Source organism: Durio zibethinus, chromosome 22 (assembly GCF_047325235.1).
Source record: "Durio zibethinus cultivar Kanyao isolate XHJ-2024 chromosome 22, ASM4732523v1, whole genome shotgun sequence".
In the NCBI taxonomy this organism is placed as follows: domain Eukaryota; kingdom Viridiplantae; phylum Streptophyta; class Magnoliopsida; order Malvales; family Malvaceae; genus Durio; species Durio zibethinus.
The window spans coordinates 1054633-1080752 of record NC_143183.1 but is presented as its reverse complement, the minus strand read 5'-3'; the positions used below and the strand labels follow the sequence as shown (position 1 = coordinate 1080752).

General features: G+C 33.4%; 4 protein-coding genes and 1 pseudogene across 11 annotated transcripts; 1 reads left to right on the top strand and 4 right to left on the bottom strand.

Annotated features, from left to right (window-relative positions):
- Positions 1 to 1435: 1435 nt before the first annotated feature.
- LOC111307193 (WRKY DNA-binding transcription factor 70-like) lies at positions 1436 to 4840 on the bottom strand. The gene is made up of 3 exons (XM_022905205.2): positions 3231 to 4840; positions 2386 to 2490; positions 1436 to 2051 (listed from the first exon to the last, which is right to left on the bottom strand). The coding sequence occupies exons 1-3, from the start codon at positions 3542 to 3544 to the stop codon at positions 1610 to 1612; spliced, it is 861 nt and encodes a 286-aa protein (XP_022760940.1). The 5' UTR covers positions 3545 to 4840; the 3' UTR covers positions 1436 to 1609.
- Positions 4841 to 4852: 12 nt separating this feature from the next.
- Positions 4853 to 13114, bottom strand: LOC111307557 (phospholipid-transporting ATPase 1-like). 7 transcript variants are annotated; one of them, XM_089751676.1, is made up of 9 exons: positions 12938 to 13114; positions 10446 to 12702; positions 9426 to 9768; positions 8462 to 9254; positions 8201 to 8324; positions 7840 to 8059; positions 6452 to 6910; positions 6096 to 6371; positions 4853 to 5195 (listed from the first exon to the last, which is right to left on the bottom strand). In XM_089751676.1, exons 2-8 carry the CDS (start codon positions 11878 to 11880, stop codon positions 6170 to 6172), a joined length of 3576 nt encoding a protein of 1191 aa, XP_089607802.1. In that variant the 5' UTR covers positions 11881 to 12702; positions 12938 to 13114; the 3' UTR covers positions 4853 to 5195; positions 6096 to 6169. The 7 variants fall into 7 exon arrangements, with proteins under 7 accessions (XP_089607802.1, XP_089607808.1, XP_089607803.1 ...); XM_089751682.1 differs by having other exon boundaries at positions 6452 to 6746; XM_089751677.1 differs by having other exon boundaries at positions 10446 to 12487.
- Positions 13115 to 17116: 4002 nt separating this feature from the next.
- Positions 17117 to 20226, top strand: LOC111307613 (transcription elongation factor TFIIS-like). Its single transcript, XM_022905658.2, has 2 exons — positions 17117 to 17382; positions 18862 to 20226. The coding sequence occupies exons 1-2, from the start codon at positions 17218 to 17220 to the stop codon at positions 19798 to 19800; spliced, it is 1104 nt and encodes a 367-aa protein (XP_022761393.1). The 5' UTR covers positions 17117 to 17217; the 3' UTR covers positions 19801 to 20226.
- A 1064-nt stretch (positions 20227 to 21290) lies between these two features.
- LOC111307191 (uncharacterized) lies at positions 21291 to 22391 on the bottom strand. The gene is made up of 3 exons (XM_089751419.1): positions 21808 to 22391; positions 21628 to 21699; positions 21291 to 21537 (listed from the first exon to the last, which is right to left on the bottom strand). Exons 1-3 carry the CDS (start codon positions 22234 to 22236, stop codon positions 21454 to 21456), a joined length of 585 nt encoding a protein of 194 aa, XP_089607545.1. The 5' UTR covers positions 22237 to 22391; the 3' UTR covers positions 21291 to 21453.
- A 293-nt stretch (positions 22392 to 22684) lies between these two features.
- LOC111307192 (uncharacterized) lies at positions 22685 to 25993 on the bottom strand (annotated as a pseudogene). The gene is made up of 6 exons (XR_016331897.1): positions 25589 to 25993; positions 24718 to 24793; positions 24057 to 24101; positions 23879 to 23969; positions 23675 to 23776; positions 22685 to 22958 (listed from the first exon to the last, which is right to left on the bottom strand). The product of XR_016331897.1 is annotated as an uncharacterized LOC111307192 (transcript).
- Between the last annotated feature and the right edge of the window lie 127 nt (positions 25994 to 26120).

The following is a 26120-nucleotide window of genomic DNA, read 5'->3' as shown; positions in this document are numbered from 1 at the left end:
AAATTGGAGGATTTTGATTAGTTCAAATTTTTTCAAAGATTATAATTCATATTCTGAATTAATGCAATTTGTTATTTGCCTCATTTTTTTAACACATGAGACAAAACTAACGAAAAATGAATTAACAAACCAACATAAATACATATAGTAATAATCAAACACTCAAACCTAGGATCTAAAATTTTCAAAATCTCCATTTTTCCATCAATAATTAATGGTGATAATCGAGGAAAATGTTTAATAAAATCCAAATTTAATTATAATTAAAACTGTTAATAGTTTACTATTAGTATGAAAAATTGTGACATGATCATTTTCATGTATGTCCTTCCAGAAGATAATTTCATAGGAAAGTAATTTCTCAAAACTTGTTACATACTTGAACCATGGGGGTCCACTACAACAACCAGAATTAGGGTTTTATATCGATAGATATTAATATATATATATATATATATATATGTCACATTCATATACAGCTTTATGACTTGGTGAGAAAGGTAAACTTTGGTTAATTTGAATTTGCAATTTGAAGATTGATGTCTTTATCATTTATTTTCATCTTCTCAATGGATGATGCAGTTCTTTAATTGTCTGGTTTAATTTATATATGTCACTCTCAATGAACACCACCTCCCCTTTTTTTCCCTCTAATGGGCTCCATCCCATATTTTTTTAAAGTCCGTGACTCTCGTTTTCTAGGTGGCATTTGTTGATTAATGGCCTGAAATATAAAATTATTCTATATATAATAGATTTATAGAAAAAGATGGTCCATTCTGGCATACTATAGCTAATTGTGATTATGATTGGTTGCAAGAAACAGCTTCATCACTAGATTTCAATGTTGTTGCTGATCAAATAGAAAACGAAATAGCCTTCGAAGTTAAATTTGTTTAGGATAAGAGATTTTAAAACAGGAAGGTAAGCATGCTCAAGAAAAAGAAAGGAATAATAAAATTTCCCAATTTCAATAGTTTTCAACCTTGTCTGGTTATGGTTAACTCAAATGGATATTATCAGATAACAAATTAGATTTTTTTGCTATTTTCGTGAAATTATTGTGAAAACTGCATGTGTGTCTGTCTTTAGTCGTTAGCTGCAAACCACAAACCAACGAGTTGGTTCAAACCTAAATCATGTCACTTTCTCAAGAACTTCATCCTCAAAGATTTTGTTCTCTGTGAACGTAAGTAATGATTTGTTTGAAGATCATATATGGATTAAATTTTCTTTTTTCACTTTATATTTTCTATCTTATCAAGTACACGTTTCACATTCACTTTCCCTTAAGGAAAATATATGGACAAGATTTAAGTGAAGTTATCCGATCAAAGTTCACGAAAACGTTCCTAAAACCAATCAAATAAAAAAATTAAACTGATAAAATGATAACAAAAGTGCATGTTTTGTTTTTGGCAAGTGATGAAGCTAATGGAGTAAAACATATTGAATAGAACATGCCAGCAATTAATTTTACAGCTGTTTGCGCTTGGCAGCTTAAGAAGCTAAAAACACAATACTTGTACATTTAGATTACAAAGAAACTGAATTCTATCATCAGTTCATGATCACTAGTTACTCTCTAGCTAGCTAGCTACTTCTGGCCTTAAAAGTCAAGCAAGTCCTCTAAATCTACAGAATCCACCACCCCAGAGATCAAATCCGCTTGATCAGCAGACAACACTGTCATTTGAGCTGATGAATCGAACGTCGTTAGCTCAGGTGACAAAAGATACTCGGATGATGAGGAAGGGTTGTAGGTGATGTCACTTGGCAAATGATCCTCTTTGCTTTCCTGCTTTACAGATGGGAAAGATGGGAAAAAGGAGTTTTCTTGTTTGTTTGTGAGATTGCTGTTTGCAAAGCTGATCATGGAAGAGTCATTGGAAGTGGGATCCAGGATGAGTTGAGAACCCTTGAGTAGATTTTTGCAAGTGTGATGACCATTGTAAGTTGTTCGATACTTTGGAGGATTGTCTTCAATCATCTGCACTTGCTTGGTTGCTTGGCACCCTTGATCAACCTTGTGGGTACACCTATAGTAGTTTCTGGACACAAACACATATATCTCTCTTATTATGAGAAAAGCTAGCATAAAGATTAATGTACACAAAATTGTTCAATTCAATCAATTTTATGAAATGACATAAGATTAATATAGTTATATATGGCACAAAACATGCTTATAGCAACTTTGTCCCAACCAACATAAGAAAAAAAGAGGATAAAATCCAACTCATAAGAGAAAAAGGAAAGTACTATTTCTAAAGTTTCCCCAGTATTTAATTAATCAATTTCTTATCAAAAAAGGTTTGAAAAAACAAAATATTCTTGATGATGATTTATTTATTGTTGAGAAAAGAGAGGGGGAAATTGAAATACCTTGGATACTTGGCATTGAGGATTACTTTCTGTCCATATTTTCTCCATGCACGGCCATCATCAATCAGAGTTGAGGTGTCTCTTATCCATGACTCTGCACACTTCCTATATTATAAATAAATTCCAATTCACAGTTAGCCAGCTCCTAGGCCGTTGTCATGAAACTCTTAGTAAATCACCCATGCTTTTAAAATGACGAGAAAAAGAATTTTAACTTTTTTTTAATTAATAATTATAAATTTAATTAAAACATGGATAAATATAAACACAGTGAACTACAAGAGATCTAATTTTTATCACTGAAAAGTACATATATATATTTATACTTTAAAAAAATTTTATACACAAACAAGTAAAGATGTCAAATTGATAAGAAAACTCCATTTTTTTATTATAATTGAGATTAAAGATCTATAAAAAAAAAATCACATTAAGATCAATTAAAAATAATCAAGAATAAATTAAAAAAAAAAAAGAGTAAAAAAAGGCAAAATAATTTATATAATTTTTTCTTGGATTTAAATAATTAAGATTTTTTTTAGATTTTGTATTAAGAAAAGGAGTTAAGAAAAAACACACAAAAAAAAAAAAAAAAGATATTTAACAAAATATTTTAGCAGCAAAATTTTCCAAAAACGCTAGCGAAACCATAAGCTGTTTTGTAAAGAAACGAGAAAGAAGACGAGGGTGAATTCTTATCCAAAGGCAATGAGAATGTCTCTACTTTTTTTAAAGCAAACAAATGTAAACATTAGGAAAAAAAAAGTTTACCCTAGATGTGTATAATTTCTTAAAAAAAAAAAAAGGAAAAATAATGTAGAAAATAGGGATTAATGATTAATTACCTTCTTTTATAACATCCTCTTCGATCCTTTTGTTTTGAACTCTTAATACTCTCACCTGAATCCTCGGATTTCCGACCATCCCAACCCATGTTGCTGTTCCTGGGATTCTGGGAAACTTCATCATCAAAGTCGCCACCGCTGTTTCTTAATATGGAAAGCGTATTAGCAAAAGACTTCAAGATTTTCATTACTAGATCTTCACTCCCCACCAAACCCTCATCTCCCAAAGACTTATCAAGCAGATCTCGCAGCTGAATTGCCAATTCCTTGCCCCGAGCAAGTTCTTCAATTGCTTTCTTGTTACCCGACGACATGTTCTCCAACCAACCCGATTCTTTTTTTTTTTTTGCGCGTGGTTAATTTGAGATAATGTTAACCTAAATAAAGGAGGAGACAGAAACCTTTATATCGAAAAAGAATAAAAAGCATAGCACAGCGCAAATGCAAGGAAGAGAGAAGGTAGGAAACGTGGAAAATTCCACGAGTTGAGGACTTTTAAGTACTACCGATGCCCACGCGCGGTTGACCAATCGCTTAACTATGGACGGAAACTTGTCCGATTTTAAGTTGTTAAGGCCACTTTAGTTACAGTCCTTACGGATTGTATGGGCAATGTGACGGTCGTTAACTTTGTATTTCAAAGAATCTACCTAAGGCGCGTGAGAGAGCGGTTGGAGCCTATAACGATAGTGTAGTGAGGTCAGAAATTATATGTCATGCCTATATCGTCAGCAGCAGTGCCAACTGGCTTTTCATAATATAAAAATTACAAATTGATCATTATTATATTGATCATATTTTTAAGTATTTCAGTTTAACTGGTAGAACTTTAAATGAAAAGACAATAATAGCCCTATGAGAGTGGTAATAGAGATGGATTTTTGCGGTGAAGGAGGGAAATTAGAGACGGTTTCGGGGGGCTATTTGGGTGCGAGAAAGACGACAACAGCTGGGTTGTTTAAAATCACCCAAAAATAAAATGTTTAGTTTAGTAATGTACTAAGTTCATTGTGGATAAAGATGCAGCGAGGAGTGATACTGTGCGATGAGGCCTCATCATCGCCCTTGAATTAGAACCTCATCATCATTATTCAACCATGGAGATTAGTTGGCAGTTGAGTGAATTAAATACCATGAATGAATGAATGGATGGTTCACTTCATCTTCAACAAAAAAACAAAATGTGGGGATGGATGTAAGAGAGACAGTGGGACTACCGACGTAGAAACGTAAGATTTGAAATGTTTGCCGTACAATTTTATTTATTAAGGAATTCAGAGACAGATTGGAGTTGCGCTACCAATTAGTAAGATCATAATTGACACACTCGTTGTTTTGTTTGTGATAGCCATTACGACAAATCCAACAGCTTCTCGCCTTATGTGATTAAGGAAGGAGCAGAAACTTGGACCAAAAAAATAAATGATCAAAACAAAAATTAACACCCACTCCTCATTGCGAGCATCTGCTTCATACTGTGCTAACATGGCTGCCCGGCCGAGGTAACATGCATCAGGTTGAAGCCCTTCTTAACCTTGAGTTAGGCTTCATGTTAAAGGGACTTGTAAAAGATTATTAGCGAAGAGGATCATGTAAAAAATGTATTTGTTCCCAACACCTCATTCTATTTGCCAAAAAATACACAGCTATTATATATATATAACAATAATAATATACAGTTTTCCAATATTTTTCCTTTTAATTGATTCATTTTCTGCTGACTGCTGATAGTTAACGCCATAACAAACTCTGGATGGAGTTTTTTTTTTTTTTTACTCACCAAACTAGTATTGATTTTCACTTTTTCTCAAATTTTCAAAGATTCCTCTTCGGGGCAACTTTCCACCATTAGAATCATCCAAATGACGCGCTGTGTAAACCAGGCCAGTCCTTCTCTTGCACTACCTCTGGCTTTCCCTTTCCAAAAGAAACTGATTATGCTGCTGTGCTCTCATGTGTCAAAAGCTTGTGCAAAATCAAAATTTGCAACTCATCAGAGGAATCAAAATCACATAACAACAAGATGACTAAATATAGTAATGCTGTTTTAATGGATTTTATCAGAACTTGTATTTGTTCTAAACTATCTTTGATCCTGAAATTCAGACTTCAAAGCTCAAACATATTAAGAAAAGATTAAAGAAGACGTCGGATGGCTTATCCAGTATTTATCTCAATAAATAAGCATTGAACATTAATTTCAAAAGTTAATTATATGAAACACTATGTTAATAATATTAGAAATAACTCCATTTCAGGCTTGGCAAAAGGTAGCCAACCAGTCCAAGATAGACACCCTTCAATCTCAATTATGGTTACTCTACTAAGCAATATCCATCTTTTATTTGCTCATATAAGTACTACAGCGAGTACAGTGTGTTAATCTATACTTAATGCAAACAAAGTCCCAAAATGGCAAGTAAAGCACAATAGGTCAAATACTTGAAAGGCTCCATAAGTAGAATTTCCAGCATCTTTTTCATATAAACAATGTAAGGCATTGACAGAGCACAACACTAACACTTGCCTCCAAGTTTGAATGAAGCAGTATTTACACACAAGTATCTATAATTTAAGCTTCCCAAACATACCACTCAAGCTTTGACCATGTACAAAGACTATTTGTAACATCTAAACTAGCAACGAAATATTCCCTTGAACCTATTTTAAGTAAAATTATTAAAGATTTCAAAATCATTTATATATCACAACCAAGATTTTTTTTCCATTTCAATGTTAAAAGTTAGTAATTGTGGGAAAACATTCACAGAGGATGCATCTATTATAAATAGTGACTGATGTCATTAGTAACAGGTGTATGAAACTTAACACAAAAAGATAGGAACATGCACTACCATAACTTACAATTGCATGCCACAGGACATCCGTATGATGGATAGTCTTGGGGAACCATCTCAAAATAGGGTGGAATGTCCATGTTAACTGGAAACTTCATCTGGCTTTGACCTCAAATTAGGAGGCACTTTTCGTAGTATCTCTGCTTCTCTGGCTATTTGAATATCTGTAGGCCAAAAAATCTGATGTACAACTTTGAAAAGAAAGCGAGGAAGTAAAGCAACGATTGTTATAAGCAAAATGGTGAGCCAGTAGGTGGGTGACTTTGCCAGATGGTAGATTGTCCTGCCAAATGTAAGAATAATATAAACTCAATGCAATAAAACTTTTAAAGACCAAGAATCACACTCTGCGGCAAAACTAACCAGTAATTAGGGAAGATTGGTATAGAATCCAATACCACCATACAGGCATAAGTAATAATTATTGATCCCCATACCGCAGCATGTGTAATGAATACCCAACGCCGAATGTCCATTGCCAAGTGTATATTAACAAGAATAACAACTGCTATAGTCCACAAGCTGCCCATACTCCATATGTCAATTGAGCTCTCCTTATATGTGAAGAGAGGTATATAGAACAGGACAAGGCTCTGCCATAGTGTGTCAATCATTGTAATCCAGAAGAGTTGCAGATTATAAGCCTCATGTCTATGCCCTGCACCATAAAGTTTTGGATACTTTAGGAGTGTCCTATGACTTAGGTCCTTGTCGAGAATGCCAACAACAATAGTAGGGACAGATGTATATATAACGGAATAAAATACGCTACTCCAATCTGTTAATGCAGAAGTCGTTGAAAAGGCTGTGCATAATATGTACCTACAACGTAGAAAAGAAAGCAATGTGAAACCCACATCCATTAACATACAAGTTGCAGAAAACAGAGAGAACAACTCAATATTTCTTGATAGTCAAGATACTGTATTGCTATGCGTTTGCCCATGTAAAGACCTACAGCTTGAATTATACGTTACTATGTTTAGATTTTGAGGATGTAAAGAAATTGTGTTTATTGTTAGGCAGCCAATCTTATATTACATCAACATCATTTTGGATAAAACAAAAGCAATCTAGTTGTAGTGGGGGCACACTAAACCCAACTTTTTCTTCTCTTTTTTTTTTTTCTATTCTTTTTTGCCTTTCACATGTTTCCTATCTTAACTCGTTCCTCCTCTACTTTTTCCACACACTCACTGCCTGTTGCTTGCTACCAGTTTACCTCTCTTTCTTGATTTTGGGTTAATTTGCAGGATTTGAGTTTAGTGGCACTCAGAGATGATGACTATGGAGAATAAAGGGGGATTTTAACCTCCCTTTTTTTTTTAATCATGTTTGTGTTTTTGAGAGAAGATAAAGGAAATGAAAAGTCACACTAGACACATGAGACAGATCAAACAGGAGAGAGTGAAAAGGAGAGTTTGAGACATGTTGAAGGGGCACAGCTAGCTGAAGCAATGCCACCAATTGGCCACCCTGCACTGAGGGGAGAACAAAAGGAAAAAGGTAGCAAATTCTAGAGGAAGAGGCTGCTGAGAATTATAAAGAGGAATGACCCTGGAAAAGGAAAAAGATAAAGAAACAACAAAAAAATGGAGGTAAAATTGTTATCTAGATGGGAGTATTGTCAGCACTACCAATACAGTGACCTGTGGGGAAATCACCTAGGATTTTTTTTTTTCTTTCTTTCAAACACTGAACCCAGGAAATTCAAAAAACTCAAATTCACAACAAAAAAAAATGGTACATACCAGAATAGCATCAGCACAAAAACAGCATTGCGATAGAAGTTGTAAAGAACCAAGTAACCAACACGCTGATAATTCCAATGACCATGCACCAAGAGCAATCTTTTCAGAAAACGGAACTGGCCCATAGCAAAATCTGATGCCATCACAGCCTGCCTACCTTCCTGACCACATATTCCAACACCAACATCCGCCATTTGGATCATTGAAACATCATTTGCCCCTACCAAAATGTCATTACCAGAGAGTTATCACTGCAAGCTTAAAACATGCGAACTATAGAAGCTAGTGAAGCCTCTAGAGCAAAATCTAAACACATACTTCACTTGCAACTGCAAAGAGAATTATCAAAAAGAAGACTCACCATCACCAATAGCTAGTGTCATGTCATCGGTGCGGCTCTTGATAAGATCAACAATTCCAGCTTTCTGCAAAGGTGCAACACGACAACATAGCACTACCCTGCAGGAAGTTGCAATGTCGAAAAGCTGTTGAGGAAAAAAGGAGAGTAAATCCACATATTAAAGCCAGTTCAAAATAGATTCAAAGGCTGAACCATCTCCAAACAATATGCTACAGACACCATGAGTAGTTAATCTTACTTGAGAATAAAAATTAGTCTTACCTCTGATTCTAAATCCTTTTCCAAAATATAGACCAAACTGTTCCCATCAATTATAAGTGCCAGGGGTGCACGTACATCACGTTCTTCCTTTCCAGCATGTGACTGTAGCACATTGGAAGATTTGGAATCATCAGGTATCTCAGGATAACCATTTTCTGAGTTCTTTCTCCTCTTCAAGTATTGTTTTTTTCCGTTTGCTGATTGCACGCCATGTCTAGTCTTTGCATCAGCCAAAAGATTTCTACATTCTTCCTCTGAATTGCCATTTACGATTATTTGCTGCATATCTGAAGTCAGAAGTTTACAAGATAGACCAATAGAAATTGCTGTCTCCTGTTTATCTCCAGTCAGAACCCAAACTTTTATTCCCGCTTGCCGAAGAGCCTCAATGGCTTCCGGTACACCATCTTGTAGCTTATCCTCGATTGCAGTAGCACCAAGTAAATTTAAGTTGCATTCCACTAGAGCTGCTGTTTGACGTAGTTTTGCAGCTCTGTCAATTAAAGAAGTGCTTGCATCTTCATATCTGCATTGCCACTGCTCAAGTTCTGCATCTGTAAGATCCCTTGCAGCAACTACAAGAGTGCGGAGGCCTTCCAATGAGTATTCATTCAAATGACTCTGAGTTGCTCGTCTCATCTGATCATCCCTCTCAGTGTCTCTTGCTAAAACGCTGAACATTGTGGTATCAGCACCTTTCACTAACACCTTGACAGTGTTGTTTGGAAATCTTATAACAACTGACATTCTCTTGCGCACACTGTCAAACTCATGCAACCCCAAAACATCCAACCTGCAACATGAAAGTTCCATTTGAACACAACAAATTGCATATAGAAAAATAAAGGTGTACTACTTGACACTTGGGCCTTGAAAAATTACTAGTGCAGGATCAATAGAAAATGATCTAATAGCTGCATGGAGACAGAAGGAAGAAAAGAAGTAACTACAAAAAAGTACATACCTTTGTTTATTGCCATTGATATCAATCACAATATGACCTGATGTTCGCTCATAGAGAGTGTACCCATAAGCAGAGGCTGCAGAAACTAGTGCTTGCTCATCAGGAGACTCACCCTGATAATCAATAGCTTCCACCTCTCCCCATGATTCACTTCTTCCATGACCAGAAGAAGTATCCTGGGAAACAATAGGGATCACAGTATTACATGCAGCCAGGGTGAGGAAAAACTCATGTGCAGCAATTCTTTCATCTCCAGCCAAGTCTTTATGCAACAAATCCATAAGTTTAGAATCAACAGAAATTTCAGACTTAAGCTTCCATCTGCTTCTAAGAACAGCAGCAGCTACAACGATCATATAAAAAGGAGGAATTAATACCGCAGAAATAAGTTACTGATTAATTTTCTCTGATCACAAGATCATCATTCAAAAGAAGATCATCAAACCATATACATGGAATCAACTAGCTTCTCAACAATGTAAGATACAGCATCACAGGATAAAGCATAAAAAGGGAAATTTTCATAGATACTGAGCTCCATTATCTATGAATAGGAGACCGGTACAAACAGCAGACATGCCAGTCAACCCTATCAAAGACAAAGTCATACCTTTCTAACAACCTAACCGGTCATTTCATAACATTTAAGAATCGTCCTGCCACCTGAAGGATAAAGAGAGGAAAAAAAAAAAAGAGACCAAAAATAAATCTAAGTAGTCTACCAAATCAAGAGTTCAACAGAAAGTTGTGAGAAAGATTTTATTGATAAGTCCATTTAAGTTATCAAGTCAACAATCAAACCAAGCAGGAATAACTAAATGAATTTTAAATTTATCCAAAAAAAAGAGAAGATTCAGTCCTGCACATAAAGAAACTGAAATTTGCAATAATTACAAAAACAACAAAAAAAAAAGGAAAACACAAAGGAGAGCTAAAAAGAACCAACCAGCACTCTAAATTACTAAATTGTAGCATGTAGTAAGGACATTATCAAATGGAAGAGGGATTATTATGTCACACCTCTGATGTTATTGTCCTGTTGTGAGTCATCTGTAAGATTGGAGCTTCCATAATCTTTCCCACAGACACTTGCTTTTCGAAATTCCATTTTGTTTTCAGTAAGTGTCCCTGTTTTGTCCGAAAAGACATATCGTACTTGACCCAAGTCCTCATTTATATTCAATGAGCGGCACTGAAACCTTGAGCCAGAGGAGCTGCAATACATGTGCTTATCTTCAATCATGAAATAAGACTGTCCCAAGCGAACCAACTCCATTGTAATATAAAGAGAGATTGGTATCATTATCTGAAAGACAATAATAGAACTTAAAAAGGAGAAAAAAGTTTCCATAGGGATCCCATAATATCTGTATGTTTTACCATTCTCCTTTCCTTTTGTTATGTATCTTTTTCTGTAATAAGGTAAGGTATCAAGCTCTTCCTCGTGACGATTAAGCCAAAGGCCCATCCCAAGGCCAACAACAGAACACATAACAAGAAGGAAAATGGACAACCAGAATGTTTCCCTGTTCATGTAACTTTCCAATTTGCTTCGCTTTGAAGGGGAAACTGCACTGTTTAGCATTGCTTTTGTTTCCTGCCCAGCATAAACCACCACGCCTATTATCCAAACCGTGTTCTTCAGCTGACAACCACGTAAAACAATGTTTGATTGGCTGAGGGGGAATTTTTGTCCATTAAACTCCATATTGGCTGTGAACTCATAAATATTCCTATTTGGCTGCTCACATCTGATCAGCCCCGATACATTACAACCTTCAAATACCAAAGAAGCTGTTTCCTGCCTAGCATATCTTGTCTTCAGGTTCGATTCACCATCCAAATTCATGGTCTGGATGTAGGCAAGTCCACTAGGGTCACTTGTCCCTAACAAAACCATGTCGCAAGGAATTGTCTCATCAGCGTGGATCTTGACAACCTCTCCTGCTCTTATCTTTTTCCATTTCTTCATTTGGAATTCCCCCAACTGGAGAACTAGTGCCTCTCGGTTGTTCTCATTCCGGTCTGACCTGTGTCTTCGCCAATCCTCATAACCATCTTTAATTGCCGTGACACAAAGCACAAACAAGAGTGGGAAAAGGGACACAGTTCTCCCAAAGACTGCTAGAGGTGGAAGTTGATTAAGAGCAGCAATAGCCAGGAAATACAAATAGGCCACTCGATGAAACTGAATGAAAAGATTCTTGGGCAAGAACGTGATAAGTGTATACTTGCTTGTCCGAATCTCATTCCCACTGAACTCGTACTTGTCATTTGTTCTCCTCGGATCATTAATGTAGATCAGCCTTGGATTTTCTGCACATAACAGATTATCATCAAAATCCACGCTTTTGTTGCGAAACCTCCGGGACTTACTCAACTTATCTTGCACCACAGATGAACCCATGGAAATATCAAAACTTGTACAAGTGTTACTGTTATTATGCAGCTCCATGGAACCCCACGATACCCAGTGTCCCTGATCCTTCGTGGGGCATTCCAATGAGAACTGCTGAGAGGAACGAGAGTCAGCAGAATACAACTGTCTTGAGGTAATAACAGAAAGGGAATGTGCAAAAGAGATAAAGAGGTTTCAAAGGAGAACGTGGTGTAGTTCCAGCAGAGACAGCAGTTTCTTCCTGATCCTCTTCCTGTTAGCCTTTTAACTCAAGAAAATTGGTCTGGGTCTCATCGTACATGGAAGAAGAAAAAGACACATTGCGGCAAGACAGCGAAAGGAGGGCAAGTTGCGAGCAGAAGTACCACGGCAATGCACCACCACAGAGGAAGACTCAGATGAAGGCAGTAAAGGGTGGTCAGAAATCAAAAATAATATAAATTCTCCAATGTCACCGTCCCCATTGGAGAATCCTATCGGGCAACAAACTCTGCCTTGTTCTTACGTTCCCGTCGCCGGTGAATTCATACCAAAAATAAATCCCAAAATCCCCATTTTGCCCCCTTCGCTAACTACATATAATCTTGCTTCTTCTTCAATCCAGACAAACACAATGCAGCTCAAAAAACAAATGAAGAGAAGACAAAGAGGCCAGCAACAAGGCCTACGCAAATCGTCAATACAATCAGAGACAGCAGATTCAAAACAGGCCCCACAGAAAATCAAAAGTGTCACGAAATCAATAAGAAAAAAAGAAAAAAGCGAAAGAGCTCTGTCGACGAATTGAATGGGAACGTTGACAGATCTCTGATAAAACAACTCAACTCAGCTCCCACAGATCTCCTCTATTCAATAAAATGCCAAAACTAGAAACACGACCTGACAAAACAAAAAATAAATAAAACTTCGAATGATGGCTATGTCTATGATAATACTTATAGCATTTAATTATCAACACAGCCCTGAAAACCCTAATTCGCAATTTAACAAAAAATTGGGAAAAGAGGGGTTATCGTCTCGGGAAAAGAGCAAAGCACGAATCAATGCTCTGAAAACGAAATCATGTGAAATGGCAGGTGAAATTAAAAAAGAAAAAGGAAAGGGTTGTAAAAACCTGAGAGAAGAAGCGATCAGATCGATTGAGAGAAATGGGGAAAGTTAAATTTTGTTAGAAAGGGCACGTAATGCGAGGAAATCGGAAGAGAGACGGGTGGTTTAGCACCAATCTTGGCTTTGCCGACTCTTTTTTCCTTTTTTTTTCTATTTTTTGGCCAAATGAAAATAGCAGATCAAAATCATGAATCATGCTTCACATCATTATTCATACAAAAAAAAAATGACCTTTTTCTTTTTCTAAAGTAATGATAGTAGTTATTTTCTGAAAAAAAATCTGACAAAAAATTTCGAACACATGAATATAACATTGATGTAAAGTAAGGGTGAGAAAAAAATTTTATTTAAAAGTATAATGTTTAATTTAATTCAAATCGTTTTTTTATTTAATTTAAACTAAATATTGATATTAAATATATATTAAATTTAGATAAATTTAAAATTAAATAATAAATAATAAAAAAATTGAATCAAATAAAATTATATATTTTTATTAATTTATATATATTTTTTAAATTTTTATAAAATAAAATAAATATTTTGTATTTAAATTTATTTAAATATATTAAAAATTATATTAAAATAATATATAAAAATAAATAATTAATTAAAAATAATTAATTTAATCAACATGATAATTTTTTTTAATTTAATTTAAATTAAATTTTAAAAATTAATAATTTTATATATTATCTAAAAATCAAAACGAATTCGATTGATTAAAAGTTTAGTTAATTAATGTTTTTAACCGCAGTAAATACGGTAGTAAGTTGAGAAAATGAAACGGATTTATTAAAAAAAAAAAACACCGACGCTCCTCCTGCTAGTGCTATGAAACTTAGTGTTACCGTTTTCACGGTTGCGTGTCTCTGTCTCACTCATATGTAAATTTCCAAAACTGTCCCCAAATTACCAGAAAACGTCCACCATTTTTCTTCTCCGCACAGAAATTCGGATTTTCTTTCCTTTTTTTTTTAGAAAACGAAAAAATGAAAGAACAAGGTTGTCATGAATTTCCTAAAATGACCCTAGGGCTCTGACTCTTGTGATCTAGTGTTATCTAGTATTAGCCGTTAGATTCGAGGCAGGGGGTGGAGACCAGAAATTGCGTGGCTGAGATGGTGATTAGCAGGAAGTAAAACTAGAGAGACAAAACTGCTGGTCGCCGATCTTCTCACTCAGCAAAGATGTTCGCAACCCAGAAACGTGTGCAACTGTCTTCCAACTTCTAGCTTATGTCTCTGAAATCTTTGTCTTACCAAAATTGCCCTTTTGTACTTTTTTTTTTTACGAAATTTCATCTTTATCCGTAATAATTTTCTGGATAAATTAAAATTTTCATTCAGTTCAAACCGTTTCTAGATTTTAGAGTTTATCAAGTTTAATTTTTTAAGTTTTAACATGATTAGTGATCATACTTGTTTATCAGTTATCTGACAATGATTGGTTCAAAATGTTAGGTTTCAAATTATTGGTTTTTTCAATATTTTAAATTAATTTATAAATTAGGTGACGATAATAAAAAATTTTATTTTTTGATAATAACACTAAAAGATTTTAGGTAATTCATGTAAATGTGAAGAACCCTTCATATAATAAAAAATTATACAACAAATCCAACTTAAAAAAAAAAAAAAAAAACTTATAGTTAATAAACATTTTCATAATATAAAGTGCATTTGATTAGCATAGGACAGTAGATAAAAAAATTTTCCATTGAACTGAATATCCTATTTTTCATTGTATGATTGTATAAAATAATTTTTATACTTACTTAGAAAGTTAAATTACTAATATAATTCTACTTTTATGCGCTAAAATTTTAATATTGTGTTAAATTCTTATAAAATTTCATCAATTGAATTAATATTAATTTGATTCGTGACATCAATTTAATTATTAATCTTATATATTCATACAGATTTTTTAAAGGTTTATTGATTTACTTAGGGTTAAAATGGTCATAAAGTGGTGAAAAAATATACAAATTTAATAATCACATTTATAAAATAAAAATTTAATATTTCATATATCATTAGTATAAATTTTCAAATTCACAAACAGTAAATGAAATAATTTTTTTAAATCATTATTATCTTTATTATAAGTGTAATTACGAGAACTTTTATTATTAGTTTTGTTTTAAACATTGAAAACTCATATCAAAGCTTGAGAGTAAATCATCTGAATAATAATTTCTTATATATCTCATATATTTAAGTAATGTATTCACATTTTATTTTACATCAACCATAATATTAATTGTATAACAACAAACGATCACCAAACATGATATGTCATTTTGAGAACTTAAGTAAAAAATGTGGAACATATTCATATTATTTTTTTATTTATCACATTCATAACTCGAATTTCATTCCTCAACATAGTGGTCAGATTCTCAAAGTTATAATGTGGGTTGAGATGGTTTCAAAGATAAAGGAAAAACAACTACTAAATAGCACAACAATCCTATTGTGATCTTTGCTGGCACAGTTTTCAAAAGCTACAAAGGTAACACTTTTCCCTTTCTTTCCTTTAAAATGTGTGTTATGTTGTATCAAGTGCTTATTTTATTAAATTTACGGTGCATTTGGTGCAAAAGAGTATGATAAGATAAGAAAAAATGATATTATAAATATAATTAGGTTAAATAATATCATCATTTTTTTATGTTTAATATGTGTAATGATTAGGGTAGAATAATTTTATTTATTAGTCAAAATTATCATTCCTTAAAATTTATATAATTTAAATTATTGATATAATTTTTAATGATATAATAGGACATGTAAATTCAATTCATGGATTAATCCTTTTTACTTTAGAATGATTCAATCATTTTATGTCAAGAAGATGATTAATCCTCATTGCAATCATATCCCTTTTTTTATATATACAATTTAAATATGGTATAAAATGATTATTATCCTATCTTATCTTGTCAATCATTCTTTACACCAAACATAGCCTTGAGTCATCTATAATATATAGGATGATAAATAAGATATGATGATAACTATCTTATACTATATTTGGAATATATCTAAAAAAATATATACGATTATAAAGAGGATTAATTATCCTCTTAGCATTTCAAAATGGAAAAGATTAATTTTAATCTATGGGATTGAACTTATGTGTCATATTATATTCTTAAAAATTATATCAATAATTTAAATTATATAAATTTAATGAAAGATAATTTTGATCAATAAATAAATTACCATATCCTAATTCTTGTATATATCAAACACAAAATAGTATAACATTATTTAATCTAATATTAATCATAATACCTTCTTATTTTATCGTATCATAATCTTATGTACTAAACACACTCTTAATATGTTAACTCACTCATGTTTATTTTAAATGAGTTCTTCCTATAATCTTTGTAACAAAAATATATGTGGGCTTTAATAAAATAGAAACAACACAACTTAAAATAAGGTATATCATCTTATTTCTTTTATACTTATCCATTTCTAAAATTAAAATTCACTGCTACAAATTAAGCATAGACATGCCATTGATATTTTTATTGATAACTTATTTTTTTATTAACAATGTAAATAAATTTAGGAATGTAGATTTAACATAAGAATTTTAAATTATCTTTTTTTTTTCATGTTATGTATTTTACATAAATTTCAAATAAATAACAAAATTACTATAATTACTTTAATTATTGGTTCTCGAACTTTTGTGGATAATGTAATAAAATTTAAGGATATAATAATTCATTGAGTTAGAGTTTTTCAAATCCTCATTTAAGATTTTTATTTAGATATATATTTTAATCTTTAATTATTACATGCAAATAATAAACCTACGGCAAGGCGCAAGAATATTTCTAGTATAAAACAAAAAAGGACACAAAGTCCCTTTTAATTTCCTTTTTCTTTTTGTGCTGATCTTATTATTTCTCACCAAGCACAGGATTAAGCAGATATAAAAGCCCAACGGTCCAGGCCCAGGACAAAGCCCAAATAATGGAAACGAAACAAACCGTCCATTCCCTTTGATCAATACTAGCCTGAGAACAGTAACCGTTCGATACGTATTTCCAAAATCCCCATCCCTAAGTTTCTGCCCTGATCTTGACCTAGTCCGGTCCAAAACACCAAACCAAACGAAATAAAACAAATCAAAATCGAAACGTTTCTCTTTCCTTCTCGGTTTTGATCTCTCTTCAAAATATCCTTATAAGAAGTGAGGGAGAGGAAACCCTACAGATCTCTTTATCTTTCTTCACTCTAGGTTATTCCGCTTTGGCGAATGGAGAGGGAGCTGGTGGATTTGTTCGAGGCCGCCAAGAAAGCTGCTGATTTGGTTGCCTCCGATGCCGTTTCCTCCAACGGCCCTGAAGTTTCCAGATGCGTTGACGCCTTGAAACAGCTCAAGGCTTTCCCCGTCACATACGATATTCTTGTTTCCACTCAGGTTTTTCACTTTCCCCAAATTAATATAATTGTTATTATTTTTTAAAATTCTGATGAACCAATAATCTCATATATAGATTTTAATTTGTCTCTGAGTTTATCTTTATTTTAATTTTGTGAATCTTTACGAAATATTCCAATTACTTGGTAGGTTGAGAAATTAACTTTTTTTTTTCTTTAAACGGAAGCAAATAACATATATATGTAGTGCCGTTTATAAACGTTAGAGAAGCTGATTTAATTGGTTTCCTTGGATTAATTCAAGTGTGAATAAACTATATTGGGTTAAATAATTCTTTTGATTTTGGACACGCCCAGACGCACAAATTGGTGGAGTTTGATAATGCTACTTTTTAGATTCTTAGGGCAGTTGAATTACACATGCTTCAGTTACTAAATATAGGAATAGTTTAATGTAGGCAAAAGGGTCAAAAGAGCCCTCAAACAAAAATTCGATAATCATTTAAGTCTCTGACATTTGATTGCAACCAAATCAAACTCTGAATTTTCTGTTTCAGATCAATTGAGCGCTTGACTAGTCAGAAATTGATGTTGATGGTTAACCAATTTTTATTTAATAAGGGCTCAATTGATTAAAATAGATGTTTGACGGTTTAATTGATTGCAATAAAACGATAAGGGCTTGGATGATCATTGAATTTTTGTTCAAGGGCATTTTTGACGCTTTAGCCTTTAATGTGTTATGTTCTTGCCAAAGGAAGGCTCCCCTGTTTATAGTATGATTGTGACTACTGACTAGAAGAAATGATAGAGAAGTGGATGAGGCAATAACAAATATACATCTTTATTATTTTCCAAAATTGTGCTGTTTTCCTTTTGTTTCTCATAAAATTACGAGTAAAGAGTTGAAAATCGTAAGGTATATCGAATACCTTCCTCATTTACCCTACCCTCAATCTATTTATTGTGTTGGTGGGAAAACATCTATCCATCACATTTTGTTTGTTCTTACTTTTCTTTCTCACTAAGTAAGGGAACACAGTGTCTCTCTCCTTCATTTTCAATACACCTTTTGTAGCATCCTGTTTTCTTCCCAATCAAGCATGTTAAAAAGCTTTTGCATTTCATGTATGAAAAACAACAGGCCTTGTTCTTTAATTATTTTTCATGTGTAGATTTATCATGAAAAATGTGTTAGGTATCTTGTCATACTAACAATAGAAAGCCAATTTTGGTATATGATTGAGCCTTAAAATTCCCAGCTATTACCACTATCATTGTAGGTAGTTATAGTTTAATTCTATCTTCTTGAAGATGTTGCCCAATGACAATGAAGGAGATCCTTGTAATTATAGTCAGATCTGATGATAGCTGTATAATAATGGTGGCAAATTCAACCTATTAGTGGGTCTTTACCTAGTCATTATCATCTGCTTCTTGATGTGGTTATATACTTAGTTATATGTATCCTAGTGAATGTTTATATTTCAGAAAAATTTTACTCCCATATATATTGCAGGTTGGAAAAAGGCTTCGACCTCTCACAAAACATCCTAGGGAGAAGATCCATACTGTGGCTTCTGACTTGCTTGAGTTATGGAAAAAAATTGTTATTGAAGAGACTACCAAGACTAAGAAAAATGGCACCACTAGTACTGTCAAGGTTGAGAAAATTCAGAAGCCCAGTGCTGTGAAGGCTGAAAAGCTCTCCAATACAGAAACCGTAAAGGTTGAGAAAACATCTAAAGGTGATTCAACAAAGCCCATCAAAGTTGAGAAAAAGGAAGCAAATGGAGATACTGCAATGGCTGAGAAGACGCACCGAGGAGAGACTGGTAAGGTTGAAAAGGTTTATAATGATGAGAGACAAATGTCGAATGTGAAGAAACCATCACAGCCACCTGCTGGTCCTCCGAAGCTGACATCATTGGTCAAATGTAATGATCCTTTGCGTGACAAATTTCGGGAGATTCTTGTAGAAGCCTTGTCTAAAGTTCCCAGTGAGACTGATGAGGACATGTTGGATCAAGTGAATGCTTGTGATCCCATCCGGGTTGCTGTATCTGTAGAATCTGTGATGTTTGAGAAGATGGGTAAATCAAATGGCCCCCAGAAATTTAAGTACAGATCTATAATGTTCAACGTGAAGGATCCAAACAATCCAGATTTAAGGAGGAAGGTTCTTCTGGGAGAAGTGAAGCCGGATAGGCTTATTACTATGACCCCAGAGGAAATGGCCAGTGAGCAAAGGCAACGTGAAAATAAAGAAATAAAAGAAAGAGCTTTATTTGATTGTGAGCGTGGTGGTGCACCAAAGGCCACAACTGATCAATTTAAGTGTGGTCGTTGTGGTCAACGCAAGACCACATACTATCAAATGCAGACAAGGAGTGCAGATGAACCTATGACAACCTATGTAACGTGTGTAAACTGCAACAACCATTGGAAGTTCTGTTAGTGGAATCTGGAGATTCTTCATTCATTAGGGTTGATCATCTTGGAAACTTCATTCTGTTTGTCTTGAGTTTGTGGTCATTGACTTTAAAGTAATCTTTCGTTCATATTTATCTGCTATAGGGACTTTCTTAAGGATAACTAGGTATTTGAGGGATGATTGTTGCAAAATCATCACTCAGCTGTTTCACATCTTGTGGCAAAGATGAGCTTGGATGCAACCAGAGGCTTTGGCTATTTCTTTATGTCAGTCTCTGTTTGTCGAAGGCATTTCATGTGAAGTGCCTAATGCTTGTTCTTTTATCGTAACCCCTTTAGATGATGTATTTGATTCGAAAGGGTAGGGAGGATGCTGGTAGTAGAATTAGGACTCTTTAATTTCTTAGTGCACCAACAACAATCCTATAAAGGCATGCTTTAATTTTTCCAATGGCTGTTATTTTGTACCATTTCCATGATTTTTTTTTTCTTTTACATTATTTGATGGGATTTTGGTATGTGATTTGATCTTTTGGTCACCCTGGTACATCTATTCCAAAGTTTAAAAGAAGCTTTGTATAAAGAAGAAAAAGAATATTTGAGCTTCTGATATTTTGTTTGGTCTTATATGTGCGTAGGCAGTATAAAAGAGTTTGTATGAGAACAATGATTTGTATGGTTTAATCACGAGAGCTTAGTTGATAATTTCGTTTTGTTACCGATGGTATGATCGGTGCGTTTTAGTTATATCAAAATATGGTATATTTAAAGATAAAGTTTTTGTATCGGATTTGATATAAGATGATACTAGTTGCTTTTATTAATTTTGATTTATTTTAGTAGAATAATATATTTCAATTGATACGTGAATATGAAATATATTTAATAATTTTTAACTTATATTTTGTTATATAATTATTTTTAATTTAATAAAAATAAAAATAATTAACAAAATAATTTTTTAATAGTTGAGTTTTTATTTTTTAGTTTAAATTTTTAAAAATTTATTTTTGTCTATTCGAAATTTATAATTTATAATTTTATTTTTTCAAACTAAAGTTTACAAAGATTTTAGTTTTTTTAAGAAAATAATTATACTCTTTTTATAAAGTTTAATTATCATAAAGTTTTAATTAATATTTTTCATCTATTCAATTTTATTTTAATATTTATATGAAAAAAATATTTATTTAATTATTATATGATTGGATTAAGTGTTTAAAAATGTCATGAAAAATTAATGATAATATTTTTTATATTTTGAAATTTATTTATTTAATTTGAATATATTACATATTTACTTTATGGTTTATTAATAATAATATTATAATATATAAATTCACGTATATTTATAAATATATTTGTATTAAATTAAAAAATTAAAAATAATTTATCAAAATAATTGATATTGATATATACAATTTTTTTAAAAATTAAAAAGTTATTCAAAACGATATTAATAACTTTGTTATGAGTCCCACCCAAGGCAAAAAGAATTGAAAGAAGATCTAAAGTCAAAAGAGAGAGGAGCACCTTTGAATTTGAATTTCCAACAAGATCAGTTACTATAATGAGATATTATTATATTATATTATTTCATTTCAAAATGGCAAAACATTAAGAGAAATAATGAAACACAAAAACCAAAACGAAAATCAAAAGCTCCGTAATTATACAGCTACTCAGAAGAATCTGATGGGGTTGGACTCTGCAATGTGTTTTCATCCACAGATTCCTCCTCCCAATCTGCAGCCCTTATTTCCTGAAAGATTGAATAATAAAAAATCAGAAAGAAATGAAATTATGGGTTCCAGTTTTACTCTCTTTACTTGTATTACTCAAAACAACTTACCAGCGACTGCACTTCATTAATCATCTTCCTACCCTGTTGTCTCTCCCTCAGTGATTTTATTGGAGATATCCTCTGAATTCAAAATCAATGCCAACAATGAATTGAACAAGTCAATCTGGTTTAGTTTGTAAGAATAAATAAGTTAAAAACTCTCCCAGGTTGCTTTAGTTTAGTAATTACCATGCAATAAGATTTGAGCTCCTTTAATCTGAACAATCTATCAACCTCCATTTCGAGCTGTTTCTGAATCTGCCCTCTTTCTTCCATCTCCTTCATTTGCAAATGCAGCGTAGCCTCCCTCTTTTTCAACATCTTCTCTGTCTTCTCCTTATCCAACTTCAGCCGCTCCATCTTCTTCCTAATGGCGCTCAGCTCCTCCGCCAACGACGAATCCAAATCCAACGCCGCCTCCATCTTCTTCGTGGGTGTAGCAAACATGGTCATAGGTATGGGATGGTGTGTCTGGTTCTCCTTGTCGGAATCGTCCACCCAAAATTCTTGTTTGGGCTTTGACTTTATTTGCTTCACTACCACATTGTCATTGCTGGTGGCCGTGTTCTTTGGCTGGAGAGGTTTGCGTCCGCTGAGATGAAACTGAGCAGTCGCCATTCTTAGAGACTTGGGATTTTGGAGAGACAAGGACAAATGGGAAAGATAAGAAAAGGAAAGGGCGAGAGACAGATAAAATAAAAGAGTGTTTGAATTTGAACAGATGCAGGCGCTAACGGCTATTACTTTTTAAAAATAATTGAATTAATAGGATACCGTAATGCTAGTCACTGACCAGCATGGACCACCACTTCTTGTAAGGATTATGACAAATGCTATTCAGTGTATTGCTTCATTGCCATTTCATTTTTCAGATTCAATCAAAACCATGTATTCCTCAAATTGAACATATGTTATATTATATACTTTTATGTTGTATGACTATCCTTGGGTTTCAGGTGTTCCATTCCATTCTGCAACAAATTGTGCAAAATGACTCCAACAATACAATAATACCACTATTTTTCCTTGTCTGCACTAGCTTTGAGAAGAAAGTTAACAGAGAACATTACAATAACCATGTGAGGAATGGCTTCAATTTTCAATTTCACATAATCTACATATGAAAGAAAGCTAGAAAAGGATCAAGCATGGGGACCTAAACCTAGTCACAAGTAATCCGTTGGAAATTCCCAATCATCATCTGCTTCCCTCATCTTTGAACCTGAATTCTGGCCCCTTCGAGTTCTCCAACCATCACTAAACCTGACCCGCTCTTCATCATCAGCATATTCTGTGTGCTCATCTATGGAAATACCAGCATTCTTGGCATCCCAGAAACCCTGGCGTAAGCAGGTCTGAGATTTTAATAATGGCAGGATTTAAATTATAGATAAAAAAGAAAAATATTGGCAAACATGTCTGACGGCAACATTTTCACCGTAAGCAGATATCAGCTTCTCTAACTTTATGAGAAAACTTATTAGTCAACTTAGTGTGTTAAACCAAGTTTGAGTTACCGGCACATATCAAACACATACAGAATCAAATGTCAAAAAAAATATATATATATTGTCATTGACAAGCAGGTAGCATTGCGCATCTCCAAATGATCCCTAGAACTGAGAAGTAGTTATGAAAAAAGATCTCAAAAGAATTAGGAAGTAATCCATAGATCATAACAATGTGCACTTATTGGTATAAACATGGTAATCATATGAGATGTTGATACACTACTATATATGGAAGAAACATTGTCCCAAGAGTAGAAAAGATGTGTGCTTGTCAACCAGACTCAGGAAAAGTTGCTTGTTTGTCACAATAGAAGATTCTAGTTAAGATTGGAGGGGCTAGATTAAGCTTTTTTCTAAGTGCATGTACATGGAAATAATGTTGCATAAAGGTGGTGTTGCTGAGTTAAACTGAGCCCAATAGGCATGCATCTCTACTAACATACATTCAAAATGACAAAGGTTACTTTCAAACTTCATCACTGGATCCAAAACAGAAATTCGCAAGCAAGTACTTTCAAATAGAAACTCAGTGACAAGTAAGATGCCTTTGTCAAGCTCTGTATGCGTGAGGCTGCAGCTTCATGAACAACTACTATGTCAGCAATAACTTCCAGCACATCTTCAACAAGCAATACATAAGTGCTCACCTGGAATCATAATCTGGTTATGACAGTAAAAATACTGGTAATCTACATTCTTATACGACTTGATATTAACTACATAAAAAAAAAAAAAGGCATTAAGACTACCAAACTTGATGGAATGATGGATATCCCAAAAAGAATCCAGCTCAAGAGATTTAACAGCCCCTGAATTAATGTTGAAAGTATAGCCTCGCACCTACAATCATATGAGATATATGATAAGATAATTATAAAGCAAACTGAAATAAGCAGCAAGTTTCTAGTGCATAAAGTGCACACTCACCTTCCCAATGTTTCGATGTCCTGGTGTTACAACTCTGTATCCTACCTAGGAAACATAAAAAATTGAGCTTTAAAAAATAAAAACTAAGATATAATATAAAGAAAAAGCCGATTCCTAACAGCCATAACAAAAGGGAAATTTTGATATCTTATGGGAATTTAGTACATCAGCTTCACTCATATATCAATAAACTATGGAAAAATATGAATTATCACTTAAAAAATCAATTTGTGCAAAATTTCAAATTTAGTGAAAATAAAAACTAGTTGACTCCGAGACATGGAAAGATTTCTAGTTTTCTGTTTAATTTCCATAGATGACAGAACCATGACATTTTTCAACAGTCAATGGTTGCAATCTATAAGAACTAAAATCCAACTTGCAATTCAAGTCTACGTTCTAAAACAACTAAAAGTTGCAAGCTGAACCAATAAAATTTCACTTCAAATGAACAACTAGATGTCATCTCTTAATCATACCAAATATGGGTCAATTTCTTACGATGAAACCCATGGCAGAATATTAGCACAAAGCACTCTATGCTATACAAGAAAACTTTAATATAATAACGAGGGAAGAATAATCAAGCAAGTTATAGATCACAAACGATGAGATTTACATTCAAACAGAGGAAGCAAGACAGGTAAGGAACACCACCTACCAGAGTCTCATGTCTAAGCATTTTAAAATCATTCTCCATCACTCTCTCATCTTCAACAAGCACAACATCACCAACCCTTGAAAGAAAAAGGAAAAAAAATTACATACTATCAGAAAAAGAAAACTGTTATGAATAAAATTACATGCAAGGAAGTTAATTGAAATAGTGGTGAAGGCAAGCATAGTCCCTGACTTAGAGACACACACTCTATCATGGTTAACCGCAAATTTATACAGACATCAGACATGAACCACAGACTGGAATGTGATTACCAGTATTTAAATCCAAATATGAAAAACATATTAATCCATTAGCTTGTCGAAATCTTGTAGAAGAAACCTTTCTGATTCCCCAGCAAGCAAGGTTGGCCTCAACTCCACAACCAACACCAGCCACTAAAAAATTAACAATAAATATGTATTAACAACTTGCCCAAATAACCTAGGTTCACTTTTGGTTGTAACTTTTGCTACATACTATTGTTTCTCTAAAAATCAACAAGGCAAAGAGTAAAAAGCAAAATTTTGTTTGTTTAAAATAAACAATTGGCTAAATTCAAAACATTTTCAAACATAATTGTTCCATATAGAAACAAAATCATACATTTTGGTATTCAAAAAGTTAAAGTTTCAATTTTTAACTGTGCAAAATATTAGTACTTGCTTTTTTATCCGGTAAAGCTTTTTGCTTTATACCTATGGAATCAAAACGTGAATAGTAAAAGAAACAACCGAACTCAGCCGTAAAGATTCTCGTAGTAATGAAATATTTCCTGGATATACAATGAAACCCAAAATTCCAAATTCAGCTGCAAATTGGCAATAAAACACAATAACATGGAATAATAATAAAAATGTGGAGAGCAAAGTACTGGCTGAAGTGGTATCCACCCATAATCGAGACAGAAAGCCTAAGCTTTTGAGCAGATTGGATACTTATCACTTGCTTTGCCACCATATTTGAACTCTTCATCACTTGCCTCCTCCTTCCCATTTTTACCAATTCATCCCCACTTTTTCCACTCCCATTCTCACCCTTCAATTCCTCGTTACTAATTTTCTCCAAGCTAGCATCGCTGCGACGTCGTCAGAGCTCCAATTCATTGTCCCCTTTGTCTTCAAACTCCAAGTGACTATAACCCTCTCCCTCTGAGCCTGACCTTGGAGATGGTGTTGCTTCCATATTGCATTAAATAAGCTGTAATCTGCCATTGTTTGTAATAATTGGGAAATGGGTACCTGGAATTTGTTAGTTATTAAGTGTTGAATTTCCAAGTTTAAAAAGGGGTCCAGAGTAAAGGAATAAATAATATATTAATATTTATAAGTTATTTAAATTTGTAGCTAAAATTTAAATTTAAATTTAAATTAATTATTATTTAGTAAAATTTAATTGGAATAGTT